This window comes from Agrilus planipennis, unplaced genomic scaffold (assembly GCF_000699045.2).
Source record: "Agrilus planipennis isolate EAB-ADULT unplaced genomic scaffold, Apla_2.0 scaffold203, whole genome shotgun sequence".
NCBI lineage: Eukaryota > Metazoa > Arthropoda > Insecta > Coleoptera > Buprestidae > Agrilus > Agrilus planipennis.
In genome coordinates, this window is record NW_020438993.1 from 454,406 (window position 1) to 468,552 (window position 14,147).

General features: G+C 32.5%; 2 protein-coding genes across 2 annotated transcripts in view; both read left to right on the plus strand.

Annotated features, from left to right (window-relative positions):
• LOC108740292 (protein obstructor-E) overlaps positions 1-3,334 on the plus strand; it is a 20,866-nt gene extending 17,532 nt beyond the window's left edge. Inside the window, exons 4-5 of the mRNA XM_025975722.1 lie at positions 1,347-1,542; positions 3,144-3,334. Coding sequence (XP_025831507.1) covers positions 1,347-1,542; positions 3,144-3,285 — 338 coding nt within the window. The 3' untranslated portion in view covers positions 3,286-3,334. The remainder of the gene's footprint in view (positions 1-1,346; positions 1,543-3,143) is intronic.
• LOC108740304 (protein obstructor-E) overlaps positions 1-14,147 on the plus strand; it is a 21,728-nt gene that overhangs the window by 4,422 nt on the left and 3,159 nt on the right. The window contains exons 2-4 of the mRNA XM_025975723.1: positions 8,169-8,366; positions 12,537-12,746; positions 13,609-13,822. Coding sequence (XP_025831508.1) covers positions 8,169-8,366; positions 12,537-12,746; positions 13,609-13,822 — 622 coding nt within the window. The remainder of the gene's footprint in view (positions 1-8,168; positions 8,367-12,536; positions 12,747-13,608; positions 13,823-14,147) is intronic.

A 14,147-nucleotide genomic window follows, 5' to 3' on the forward strand; every position in this document is an offset into this window, starting at 1 on the left:
TCGAAACTGCCAGACGCGGATCGCGATTTCGATCTTTTTGGATCTCATCAGCGCGTCGCAGACAGCTCCGACAGAACACAGACCAACTTTTACCTGCTGTCTTAACAGCGCGTTTTAGAAAATACCACAAATGGCGCGGTAAACGCCATCTGTAGTACGATGCTACATTTTAGGATTACGTATAATCGAATAAAATAAATATATAATAATAAAAAATAAATAAATAAAGATTCGGGATTCGTTTCAGCAAGTAGATATCCATATATTTAAATGGACCTTATTGGAGCATATTTTTTATTATTGACCAAAAGATACGTTGGCAGTAGTTTCTGGATACTTAATAAAAAGCTTTTTCTCCCTTTTTGGTACCAATTAGTATTTAAAAAATTCATATAACTGCAGGAAAAATGGATACTTAATTAAAATAGGTTCTGTAGGACGTATTTGTTTCAAAAAATTATTGCCTTAATGAATTTATCTGCAACAACTTACAATTACTAATTTTTTATTGCTTGAGAGAGAAGGACGATAAACTAAATTATTTTAAAATTATTTTTTTTTCGTATTTAAGTAACAAGAAAACGCTTGCACTCGTAGAGTCTGTCACGATAACAAAAAACTTATATCTTAAATATCCAGATGTGTCAGTTAATAGAAGTGAAATTCGAATCGAAACTTTGAGGTCAAGTTGGTATCTATTAATTATTCGAGTTCCTTATCAATGCCATTGAACCTCCACTAATTGACATAAAACGAAAGTAGAACTATCTGAAAGTTCCATTTCACATATCTCAACAATTTTGGAGGTCGTACACACGCCTTAAAGACAACCTTGTTTTTGTCTCATTGTAAAAATCACGAATTGGTGCTGAAATTCATTTTTCTATTAAAGGATATAGTTGCAATAGTTTACGAAATTATTTTACAATATTCCGCGTGANTACGTATATATAATTAAACTAAAATACCTACTAGACTTCTCCAGATTGGTAATAAAGAATTTACATTATATCTAATATTTTTCCATAAAATATCCGAGAAAATAACAACCCTCTAAGTGTTTAATCAGAAGAAGGTCAAGAAACAGTTTTATGGTTAATGCCTTGGGTCGATATCTCGCCTTCTGTGTACAGACTTCTAAAAATATCTTTTGCATTAATGTTCCTGTATTTTAAAAGTCTTTTTATTTTCCGTTTCCATCTGAAAATATGCGAAAGCTTGTAGTAAACAACGGAATAAAATTAAAGAACAAACAGGTTTACGATTGCGATCTGCGGCAGCATACAGTAAATTTTCTTGGTTTACCTTGAAAATGCCCATAAACGCGAAATATCCTTTTGTTGTAGAGGTATTTCAGTTCGAGTGTCCTAAGGTTAATGAAACTTTTGGGCTGACGCACCCACGATACGCTGACCCTGACGACTGCCAATATTTTTATGTGTGCATCAACGGGAACGTTCCCAGACGAAATGGATGCAAACTGGGACAGGTCTTTGATGATGTTGGTAAAAAGTGCGAATGGGCCAGAAAAGTTCCAGAGTGGTAAGTAATCTTTTTATGAACACGACCTTGTTCATTAATTCTTAAAGACCATTGTTTACCTTCATTTTAAACGTATACCGGAGGTAGAAACAAAGAATTGCTGAAGTACATTCCATCAAAATGGATAAATAATTTCGTTCAGATTGCTTAGGTGTGTCATGGCTTCATCAGAATCTGTTTTAACGGTCTTGCATTGGGTAAATCATTGTAATGACATCAGAAACTGAATAATTTACACGTGAGACTATAATTATAAACCAATTTTAATGATTTTTTTTTATGATCAATAAATCCTTTCATATGTTCCTTCTTGAAATGAAGAGACGACTCCTGAAGTCCAAGTTTCCAAAAATACTCGACCGTTGTGCTTTCCAATGGTATTTCTAGTAATTAACTTTGCAGTGTTTCAATTGTATCTTATATAGGTACTCGACGACATTATTTCTTAATAATATCTCCAACATTCAATGAATTTTGAAATTTAACATTGGTAGAATGCAATTCTTGAGATTGAAGTCTATTAGTATGTCTGATTCTAGATGGCTCCATTTCTTAATAATATCTGTAGCATTCCAAAAAAAGTATTTTTAATAATGGACTTTTGTTCCCAATTGTATATTTGGTACTCAAGGATCCTGCTTGCCAACAATACCAATGTCATTAGTAGAATCGTGGAATCCAGTGGTACTGGTTCCCTAGATTGACTTCTAAAAGTGTTTCTTATCCTGAACAATTCTTCACCAAATTAACTTCCAAGAATGCTTCTGGTACTTCAGGATTCATGGTGTCAATAGTACATCTGGTGCTCAACAATTCCATTTCCGAATAATATCTGCAGTACTTGAACGTGTCAATTTCCCAGTTATATCTCTAAATGGTTGTACTTCACAGTCATATTTCTAGTAATTGACGCTCCTGTTACCTATTTGAATCTTAAATACCTGACGATCCTGTAATAGATATCCCTGCAATCGGGGGAATCGTAAAGTCCAGTAGTAGGTACTGCTAGCACTCTTGAGATTGATTTCTAGTACTCCACGATCGTATTTATTAATAGTTGTGTGTTTTCCAAGGAACATTGAAATTGAATAATAGTACATCTGGTACTTCCAATAGTATTTTTCCGTTAAGTACTCAATGACTCTTGTTTGCAATTATACTTTTGGTACCAATTAACAATATTTGAATCCTAAGGAAAAATCATCTAGATACGCTATTACTTTTGTATATATTAATTAAAAAAAGATAGTAATATTTTTATGAAAAGTTACATGATGTCATTTACCGATCAGAAAGAATTTACAAGGAACCAAGTCATGTGACTTAATTGGATTTGAGAATAAGAAAAAAACGAATATGCCCTAAGCTGCTTCTTGTTGCTACTTTTTTTATCAATTTATTACTGTTTTAATTTGTTATAGTTTACTTATCATTACACTTATCCATACTATTTTAGAAAACCATATAAATACTAACTTATTTTGATACTGACAAAAAGATCTGTAGTACCCACAAAGTATTTTGTCCATCCTCAATAAAATACCACTAAGACGTTATTACTTTGTTATTTTTTAATTTAATTTTAACCAATCCTTTTTCAGTGCTGACTGGTACAAAGGTAGGCTAACAGACGAAGAATTAGATAAACTAGAAAATCCCCCAACGCCGAGAACTGCAGACGGAACTCCTATAAGAAGGAGGAAACCCCAAAGGCCGTCTTCCAAAAATAGCGAAAGCGCCTAACATGTATTTTTTAAAAAGTCAAGTGTATTTTTAATTTTTAAGTTTTGTAATTGTAAAATAAAAGACTTTTTTAATTTTTATTTGGTCATCTTTTAGTTTCTGCGAAACATTCAAAACATTTGAGTAAGAAACATGATCGTTGGTAGTAATGAGCAAACCAACACCAAGACTATCCCAGTCTTGGTATTCTTCTTGGTTTTGATCAAATACTTCTAGTCTTCGTCTTCGTCTTGCAGATCTCAGTCTTAATATTGGACAAAATAGTATAAGATACTTGAAATAAGTAAAAAAATCAAATCGAATGAATTAGTTTGTCTCTATATTTCAACCATGTGTTATCCAGGCATAGAAACAAAGAACATTTATTCAGAAGGCATTCTTGCAGATTCCAAACTGAAAATTTCCGATACTAAAAACGTTTTGTTCCAAGAAAATAATATATGAAAGTTGCATCTAATAGTTTCACTCATAAATCCACAGAAAGTAATAAATATTGATTTAGGCTTGCGTATTTGGTTTTGGTCTTCCATATTCATTCTTGGTTTTAGCCTTGGTCTTGTTCGCTCGAACTTGGTCTTCGTCCAAGTTCAATTTTGCTCAATAATAGTTCATTGCTTGTGTGGTTCGTCACTGCATTTTATACAATACGTATTTTTGCATCATCATCATAATCATGAGGTCGTCAGTACTAAGACTGGTTGGACACGCACCTCCAGTCTTTCCTATCCTGAGCTAATCTTCGTATTTCCCTAAAGTGAGAGCAACCCATATCCTTAACTATTTGCGAACAGTAATCTAATCTAGGTCTATCTCTACCCCTCCTAACTTTCGTTTCTGCCTCTAATATGTCTCTGACTAGGCCTTCGTTCCAGAGAAGATGTTCTACCAACCTATCAGGCCTATTTCTTATTGAGTTCCATAGAGTCCTCTGTAATTCTATTCTTTCTAATACCTCTTCATTTCTAACCTTCTCTATCCACGGTATCCTCATCATTCGTCTGCATATGGTGACTTAAAATTCAAAGTTCAATTTTAAGTGAATATTTTGTTTAACACCTGAACAAAATGTACATCATAAAAAGTAAAAACTCTGAACTTAATTTTTGTTTGTTATTATCAAATATTTATANCCTCTCGTAGTTTAGTGGTCAGAACATTGGTGCGTAAAGCCAAAGGTCTCGGGTTCGATTCCCGGCGGGGGTGTGACAACAGCAACAATGTTTCCTTCATTAATTTGAGGTAGCGTGTAGTGGGTAAAAAATTCAGAAATGAATTTTCAGAATAATATTTCATATCGTGCTTTTTATTGTATTTTCTATAATTTTTTAATATTAGGTACTGTACATTAAATGAAATATGTTTTATTGATACCTACTGATCTTAAAATTTATAATTCGACAATTGTTTCATAAAAAAACGTAATTCTAAACCACATAATTCTAATATACATAGATATGTATCTACAAATTAAGAATATGTTGGAACTACCAAACAACTGATTTCTATTAGGATCGAACAACATCAAATTTTCACAAGTAGATATTCAGCTTGACTGTCAAAAGAAGGTTAATCAAATTAATATTTTTAGTCAGTAATTGCTTTTTACTTTCAGTGAGGACTGGTACAAGGACGAACCATCGGCAGGAAAACCTGTCAAGAAATCTAGAAAATAAGTGATACTATTAATTACTAGCGTATTTTTAAGTAACCAATTGTTTTATATGCCTACACATTTACGACATCAAAATTGCCTTGTATTGTTTTCAACTTTTTCTTTTTTTTTTTATTATTATTATTTAAACGTTAAACGTTGTTGTTCTAGTCTAATTAAGGGAACGTCCTTCACATTTTCCATGAAAAACAAAAAGTGAACAAAACAACGACTACGATTTCATATTATTTTTATTCTTATTATTGTTTTATAAATATGTTTTTTTACAACGAATGTATATAGGTAGTGAATAACACATTTCACACACAGTAAATGACAATGTGCCTTTAATATGAGTTACATACATATCAGCTATTGTATGTTGGATTTTGTGGAAATCCAACAAAATCTGACCTTATTCCCTGACGTGTAAAATTCGATATAAAGATATCAAAATGAATCATACATAACAAAGAAAAGTTGTTTTATTGTCCTTTCATAAAGATCCTTGTCCCATTTGTACCTCAAGTGTATTTGTACCCGAAGTTTTGTTATTAATAGATATATTAGTAAGCAACTAATTATCAAGCAGACTGGTTTTTGGTTACTGGCCTTTTCGATTTTCGATTGCCTTGCTCTAAAAAGATGTCACCGTCGAATAAATAAAACTTCAATATCGATGTGAACAGGTCCCTCTTTTCCATTGGGGATTCTGGGTAAGATTGCCCAAGGGCCCTCTAGTTTATGCCAGATCCATCCACCAACCGAAAAACAATATGTATTACCGATAAATATATTTATATTGGGGAAATTAACCATTAATTACAAAACAAAATTGAAACTACATTTCCAAATGTAGAAAGAGCATTAAGAATCTTTTTAAGCATGACGATAACTAACGGCACTGGGAAGTGCTTTTTCTCCAAGTTAAAAGGAATAAAAAATGAATTAAGAAGTACAGAAGATTGACCAATATGTCGCTAATGTCTATAGAACCTAATAGAGAAGTATCCAACTGTGTATATTATTTTGAATAAACGATAATTTAAATTTATTTGTTTTATTTTTTATTTTTTGTAGTCTTTCGACGCTGATGTTACCAATTTTTCTGCGATAGGTAGTAGCAGCATTTTCTTTTGATTTGTATAATTGATGATTTTAAAATAAAATCCAATTCTGGTAAATTTGCAAAAATTCAAATTCGTTAATAAACTTTCTCTACTTCCTTCTCTATATTTACTACTTTTCTGTTTTGACAATGAGTTCAAATTAAGAAGACTTTACGTCTGGATTATGGAATAACATGATAAATTTTAAAAACCAAGTCAAACTAAAAAAGAAAAATTAAGTTGTATAGGAAGAGGTGATACACTTTAAATTTTCAGCGATTATAAAAAGTTTTGATGAACATATGATGCCCGTTTTGTCAATTGACAATATTTAAAGTAACAACATTGACAATATGAATGGTGAAACGTAATTTTTTGGTTTTTAGCATCTGCATGCAAAAATTATGATATCAAATTTGATATGAATGGTGAAACGTAATTTTTTGGTTTTTAGCATCTGCATGCAAAAATTATGATATCAAATTTGATAAACTATTTCGAGAAAATGATNAAAGAATAATTGTTTCTATTTACAACAATTTCAGTAGATACCAACTGAATATTCACCGGCTTCTGGTTTTATTAGTTTATTTTCAAAAAATCACCAAAATTTTAAATGCGTGAGTATTCTTGAAGAATAGGATTTTATGACAAATTTGTGAAGAAACGATTTAATGTGGCATTACTTTGTCTTTAGTTAAATGATTATCAAACCGGATTTTTTTTGGGTACGTTTTTCAATTTCCAAAATTTCTGATTGTCGATTGCGTGCCATGAAGAAGAAATCCTGCATGAGTTATTTTATTAATAAAAGTGTTTAAGTTGTAACTTGGAGTCGGCGAGACCGGTTCGATTACAAAATGATCAAGAGGCCTTTCACTTTCGCATAACAACGACATGCAAAGAATTCTGTGCATGATTGGAAAACATATTTGTTTTCTTACAACAATCGAACACGTTCTGTTTGTTGCTAACACGTTGCGCTGCGCTGTCGCAGATAATTTTCATACCAACCATTATTATAATTGCTGACAGTTTCAAAAGATTTTTTTGAAAAATGTCGCTAACGTCGGTTTTAATTTGTACTACAAAACGTTAGGTATACACCATTGGTAAGCTTTCACTAACCAAGCTACCAAGGTCAAGTTTTTGAACAGGCTTTAGGTGAAACTGTACTTGGTACTTGATATTATATAAATATGTATGTGTATCAAACACTAAAGTTATATTTATTAGAGTATGAAGTAAACAGGAGGTTGCATTTGACGAAAAGAAATTTATTTATGAAGCCTTTCTAATTTGACGTAAACTGGTCGCTTTTCTTGTTTCTTTTAAAGTGAAAATTTTTGTTTTTAGTACTAATAATAATTACAGTTTTCGTTTAAGAGCGTTTCACGTTTGCTCATTTTGGCGTAATCGACGATCAAAGGGAGTACAGCGAGAGCGAACATTCGCTTAGTGTAAACGTAGCCTTAGAGTATCCTGGTTGTCGTTTTAACTTAGAATTCCAATCAGTTTCAATAGCCAAATGTAAATGGCTTCCAAGAAAATCATTTAAATAAACAAAACTATTTTCTTGTAACCGAAAATTAATACAGCTAACTTTAATACTATTATTAGCAAAAATGAATGTTCTTACAAATCGATTTTCAAATTAAACACGAACAATTTTGTTCTGATTAAGGAAGCAAAATGAAAATGAATTAATTGTAGTTTAATTGTATATTCACTTTAGAATTGGAAAGTGCGATTAAGCAATTCACTTCAATTTCTCCTAAACGAATTTGGAAACGTTTCAAATTGATGTTAAAGTTTCTAACTATTACTAGAAAGTCAATTCAGATTGAGGGCCACAATTTTCGCATACCTTTTATAGGTCATAAAACTGTATAAGTTCCATCTAAATTTATGAAAAATTTCAAGCAAAAAAAAAATAAAAAAATCAAATGTAGTCATTATAAGGATATAAACCCATTAATTTTAGTTTATTAGAATCAAATAAGTTTTTCAACACTTCAAAAACTTGCATGCCTGATACTAATTAACTTCTGAAGTTATTAAATCTAAGTCTAATTATTTATTTACATGATCAATATTATAAATTTGAACTTTCGTTTTATTAGACGGTCAACAGTTCAAATGTCCCCCAAAAGACGGACAATACGAAGACCCAGTACAATGTGACAAATTCTATGTATGCGAAGAAGGAATCGCAACCCCAAAACTGTGTCCTGATGGTTTGGTCTACGACCCTCTCATCCGAAAAATCAACAAATGTGATCAACCCTTCAATGTTGACTGCGGCGACAGAATTGAACTTCGTAAGTAGTTATCCTTTTAGTGACTAAATAAGGAACGGCATTTATCATAGAGTTGTCACTTCCTTGGGATTGGCCACAATAAATTTGCCACCAAACAAGTGAACTATGATTGAGCGTATTCATGGCACACTTTAATGACTTACCATGCAGTGCCAGATCTTTGGTTTGTCTGAATCACGGTTAGTCCTTCTTATTAGTAAATTTAGCATCAAATGCTAAAAAAAGTACTTAACCTCAAGTGCTAGATAATTAGTTTATCTGTTGTTTTTTTTTCATGTAGTTTTAATAATAATCTCAAGAATCCTAACTGTCTTCACAATCACGTTTCCTTTTTCTAACAATTGAAACAATGAAGTTGTCTCTAAACAATTGAATTATGGTTGACCTTTCTCGTTTGCGCTGTCTGGTGAATTTAGTACTTACTATGTGCTAAGAAAGAACTTATACTTTGATGTATCTGCTTACTGATATAGTAATAATAATCAAATAAACAATAAGAATATTAGTCAGGCCATTATACAAGAAGTCAGTAACAATTGAAGCAAATGAAGAAAAAATAATAATAATAATAAAAAACCAATAACACGGACTTATTTTAAGTACCATAATTAATTTTCTATTATGCACAAGTTTTTCATTAAAATTATGTAATATATTCTTCTTCCAATGAATATCATTAATATTCAAAAACGCTTTATTCGTTTGACATTTAAAGGTCAGTATTTATAAAAAGGATGTTTATAACAATTTTGTTCTAAAACTTTCATTTGTTGTACAGCGAATATTTGAACAGTGCATTTCTCTAACAATAGGGGCAGTGATGTTTCCTTTTCTACTTTGTAATGTAGATTTGAAGTGAAAATATGTAGATTTCAAAAATTAATTTTCTCTGAAGAAAATCTTCCTTAAGTGTACGTACTATTTACCATTATATTCTACGACCTTTAAATGTTAACTTTACACTAACTAAGAAGAAAAGTTTGAAGTAGGTAAAACAGATGAGGTTTATAATATAATTCAAAGGAATTTTAAAGAAGTAGGGTACAGTAGTAATAAGATATGAAAAGATGTAGGGGTGATTTTGATAGAAAACAAGAAAAAGGCAGACAGGTGGAAAGAATACTTAGAGAATCTATACGTAGGTCAGGAGTTAGGAGATATATTACAAAAGAGAGATAGTGTGAAGATCGATGAACTAGGTTATCCCATAATGAAGGAAGCGTTCGATGTAGCATTAAAAACTTAAAGAATAATAAGACACCAAGTATAGATGAGATACATGCAGGACAAGATGTTAGAGATCGTATGTTTAAGTTAGTTAGTCACATTTGCGAGGCGGAGAAAGTCCCGGAGGATTATAGACGGAACGTGGTAGCAACCTAACCTAAAAAGAGAGGCGCGGTTAGGTGCGGAGACATTTAGTATAATTAGCTTAACTTCCCATGCGTCAAAAATCTTAACTAGAATTGTACAGAGGTGGATGAAAAAATGGGGGGAAGAACTATTGGGGAAGATCAATTTGGGTTCAAAAGAAATAGAGGAACCGGGGAGGTTATTCTTGCTATACGGGTAACAATAGAGAAAACGATAGAAAAAGGAAAGAGTGCGTACGTAGGATTTGTAGATTTAGAAAAAGCTTTTGACAATTTTAAATGAGACAAAATGTTAAATATGCATAAAAATGTAGGGATGAGTTACAGAGATAGAAGAGTGATACTTAGTTTGTATGAAGAGCAACAGGCAGTTATAGAGCTGGGGATGCAACGTAGAGAAGAAAACATTAGGACGGGAGTCATACAAGTCCATTGATGCACTTGCAGAACCTATGGGCTACAGCCATATCTCCTTATAATCCTGTGCTCTAAACCTCACTATATATAGCAAAATTTTGAAGTTCTGGTTATAAAACATTTTTCAATAAATCCCTACATATCTGTATATCGAAGATGAATAACAGTAAGTGCATCAAAATTTCGATTTTCAAAAAACTGGAGATAAATTATGCCAAATGCACAGAGCCGGATCTATATTTAGGCTTTTAGGGCTACAGGCCAGGGCTCCGTGGATATAATTGACCCACAGCCCCTGTTGTAGACAATGTGTAATATATTGGGAATTTAGAAATTAAAAAAATAATCTGAATGCTTTATAATTTTTATAACAGAACTACAAACGATTGCCCCATTTTTTCCCTACCATTAAATAAAAAGTTATTTAGTTTGATTAATTAAATAAGTTCCAAACTATTATTAGCCCAGGGTGCCCCATTTTAACAGTCCTCCCCTGCAAATGCATGAAATCCTTGTCATTTGTCCTCAACTAAAGTTCAAAAAATGCTTCATATCCTACATACATATATTAATAACGAACACACGGTTTCTTTTAATGACGTTTGTGATATATTTTCTGGAACATTAATATCACATTGTAATGAACGTATTAAGTAGCTTTCGAAAGGTAGGCGGTGAAATTTCTTTTGAACAACGGCAGCGGTGGCGGTTGGATTATGTAACTCATACATAACATGTGTATAAGACAAATTTATGTAATCAAGGTGTCATTACATAAATATGCATAGATAAACCTACGATCATAGCGTTGCATCTTCATCAATTTTTTTACTAGTGGGCATTAAATCGGAAAGAATTTATGGTAATGGTATCGTTCAGAGAAAAGACGTATCTTCTAGGTACCTATTACATAATGGTCTCATCTTTCAACAACTAATGTTCTACTTATGAATTTATTTATTATATGTAGGTACCAATAAACATATAAACATGCACACTCAAAGGTATTTATGTTGTTTATGCTAATGTTACTTAAAATATGTGGACAGGACTTAAAATACTTTCATTTTTGGGTTACTTAATGTAGAAATTTTAAAATGGTGCATTTAATTTATTCTGATTATTCAAAGTTGAAAGGGATCACTGAAGTAACAACATATTTTTTAAATACATTAAATATTAGTCCAGTATATAGCAGTATTAGCATCTAGCAAGGAGGACCTAGAGATAGCTTTAAATAAAATGGTAGCGGTACTGACAGATTAGTACTGTATGAAAATAAATAAAAGTAAAACTAAAATACTGATATGCAGGGGAACAAAAAGTAGAGAAAGAGCGAATATAAAGATAGGAGACGAAAAATTAGAAGAAGTGGCTGATTTTAGATATCTAGGAAGTCAGATAAGTCAGGATGGAAGGAGTAGTAGGGATATAAAGCAGAGGATAGCGCAGGGTCGTGTCCCCTTTAAAAAAAAGAAGTCACTTCTATGTTCGCGAACGGTTAATTTAAAAATTCGAAAAAGGCTGTTAAAGGTGTATGTTTGGAGCACGACGTTGTACGGGTGCGAAACATAGACAGTGGGCGCGGCGGAAAAGAAAAGGTTAGAAGGGTTCGAAATGTGGTGTTATAGGCGAATGATGAGGATACTGTGGATTGGGAAGGTTAAAAATGAAGAAGTATTGGAGAGAATAGGAGAACAGAGGACTCTATGGAATTCAATAAAAATAGGCGAGATAGGTCGGTAGGACACCTTCTCAGTCATGTAGGTTAAGTCAGAGACATACTAGAGGCAGAAACAGGAATTAAGAGGGGTAGAGGTAGAACTAGGTTAGATTACTGTTCCCAAATAGTTAAGGATGTGGAGTGTTCTAGTTTTAGGGAAATGCGAAGATTACCTCAGGATAGGAAAGAGTGGAGGTACGTGTCCAACCAGTCTTAGGACTGACGACCTTATGATTATGAGTCCAGTATTGCAGTTGTTCAAAATACAATTCAATTGTCCAATATTCCTCAAAAATCAGAATCATCCTTTATGTGCCTTACATCCCTAGACAAAAATTTTCAGTGTCTCTGCAGTCTTTCAGAGTCTTTCAGAGTCTCTCAGTTATTGCCTAGGTATTTTTGTGGATCACATGGATCACATTTTCATGGATTTTTTTTGGATTTTGTGGATCTCTCACAGAGAGACTGAATAAATAAAACTGAAAAATTGAGAGACTCGAGTCTCCCGTAGAAAGACTGGGATCTCTGAAACATCTTGAACTTAGAAAATTTTAACCATGTCTATCGAGACACCACTTATTATTCAGAGACTGGATACGAAATGAAGATCTTTCTTTGAGCGAATCGAGTGATCTAATTTTCATATATTTTTTTCAGAACCACCCCAACCATCACCACCGTATTGCCCAAGAAGAAACGGTTTCTTCGCCCATCCCGACCCTAAAGTTTGCAACGTTTTCTTCAACTGTATCGAAGGTGAACCTACCGAAAGCAAATGTACAGCTGGATTGCTTTTCGACGAGTTGACTGGTACCTGTGTATGGCCCGATTCCACCCAAAGACAGGGATGTGAAGACACCAGCACAAGTAAATGTCATTTTTTTAATACTAATCTAGATATTATGCATGCCCAATATTGAGGTTTATCGATTTTTATATAGTAATTAAAATAATAGTTCCAATTCATACTCTTCAATTAACGTTTTATCTATTTAATCAAATTTCTCCAGGGTGTCATTATTTTAAACGTTTTATAAATAATTCTGCAAAACAAGTTAAGCAAAATGCTTATCTTATCTTTTACAGTAATAATTATTCATAAGAACAGAGCGTACACATAAATTCAATGAAATGAAAAAAAAGTTTCGATCACGTGACAACTTTCAATGAAATAGAGTAATTGATATACTAAATTACTAAAACAAACACGGCTCTAAATATATTTGGTCAATTTAACCTTCCTATTAGTACATCTTCAACTCAGAACAAAATCTTACTCTTACGTAAAATTCACCAACACCGTTAGTCATAAATTTAAACACGTATTAAATAAATTTAGTATAACTCTGACTGAAAACAATCAATGGAATATGAAATATTTGTTTTTCTAGATTGAAACCTAAAGTAGAGAAATTAGACAAATTTGGAATTTATAGAATTAATTGCAATTCTTGTGATGCCCTCTACATTGGGCAGAGTGGAAGATCTATAAACATAAGAATAAGAGAACACAATTACAGTATTAGTAAAAAAAATAAAAAACCGACTTTTCGGATCGATTTATCTCATTTAACCACAATAGATTAAGAAAATGTAGCTTTACATAGTACTGTTATCAAAAGTAAAAAGTTATCTTATCTAGGAAGCCTAGAAATGAAAAAAACTCCCTCGCGTAACCAAAATTGGAGTAAATATAGATAATATTGAAACATTCCTTTGTTTGTTACAGGAAAGTTAAAAGATGGATTCGAATGTCCAAAAGAACATCAGACTGACGCCAATGGAAACGTGGTAGTTCATCCAAAATACGCACACCCTACAGACTGCCAGAGGTTCTACGTATGTCTTAACGGACAAGAACCACGGGATCTTGGATGCCAAGTTGGAGAAGTTTATAATGAGGATTCCCAAAGGTGTGATGCGCCCGAAAATGTACCAGGATGGTAAGTCATATCATTTTATTTATCATTTTCTCTACGTCGATTTTCCTTTTAGAGTTGATAGGAACTATTAAGTAAAGTTATAAATCGTTATTTAATAGAATAAAATAATTCGAAATGATCTGAATTCCGTCGAAACTGCTATAGATCTCATCAGCGCGTCGCAGGCAGCTTCGACAGAACATAGCACAACCTGCTGTCTAAACAGCGCGTTTTAGAAAATACCACAAATGGCGCGGTAAACGCCATCTGTAGTACGATGCTACATTTTAGGATTACGTATAATCGAATAAAATAAATATATAATCACTGAAGTAACAACATATTT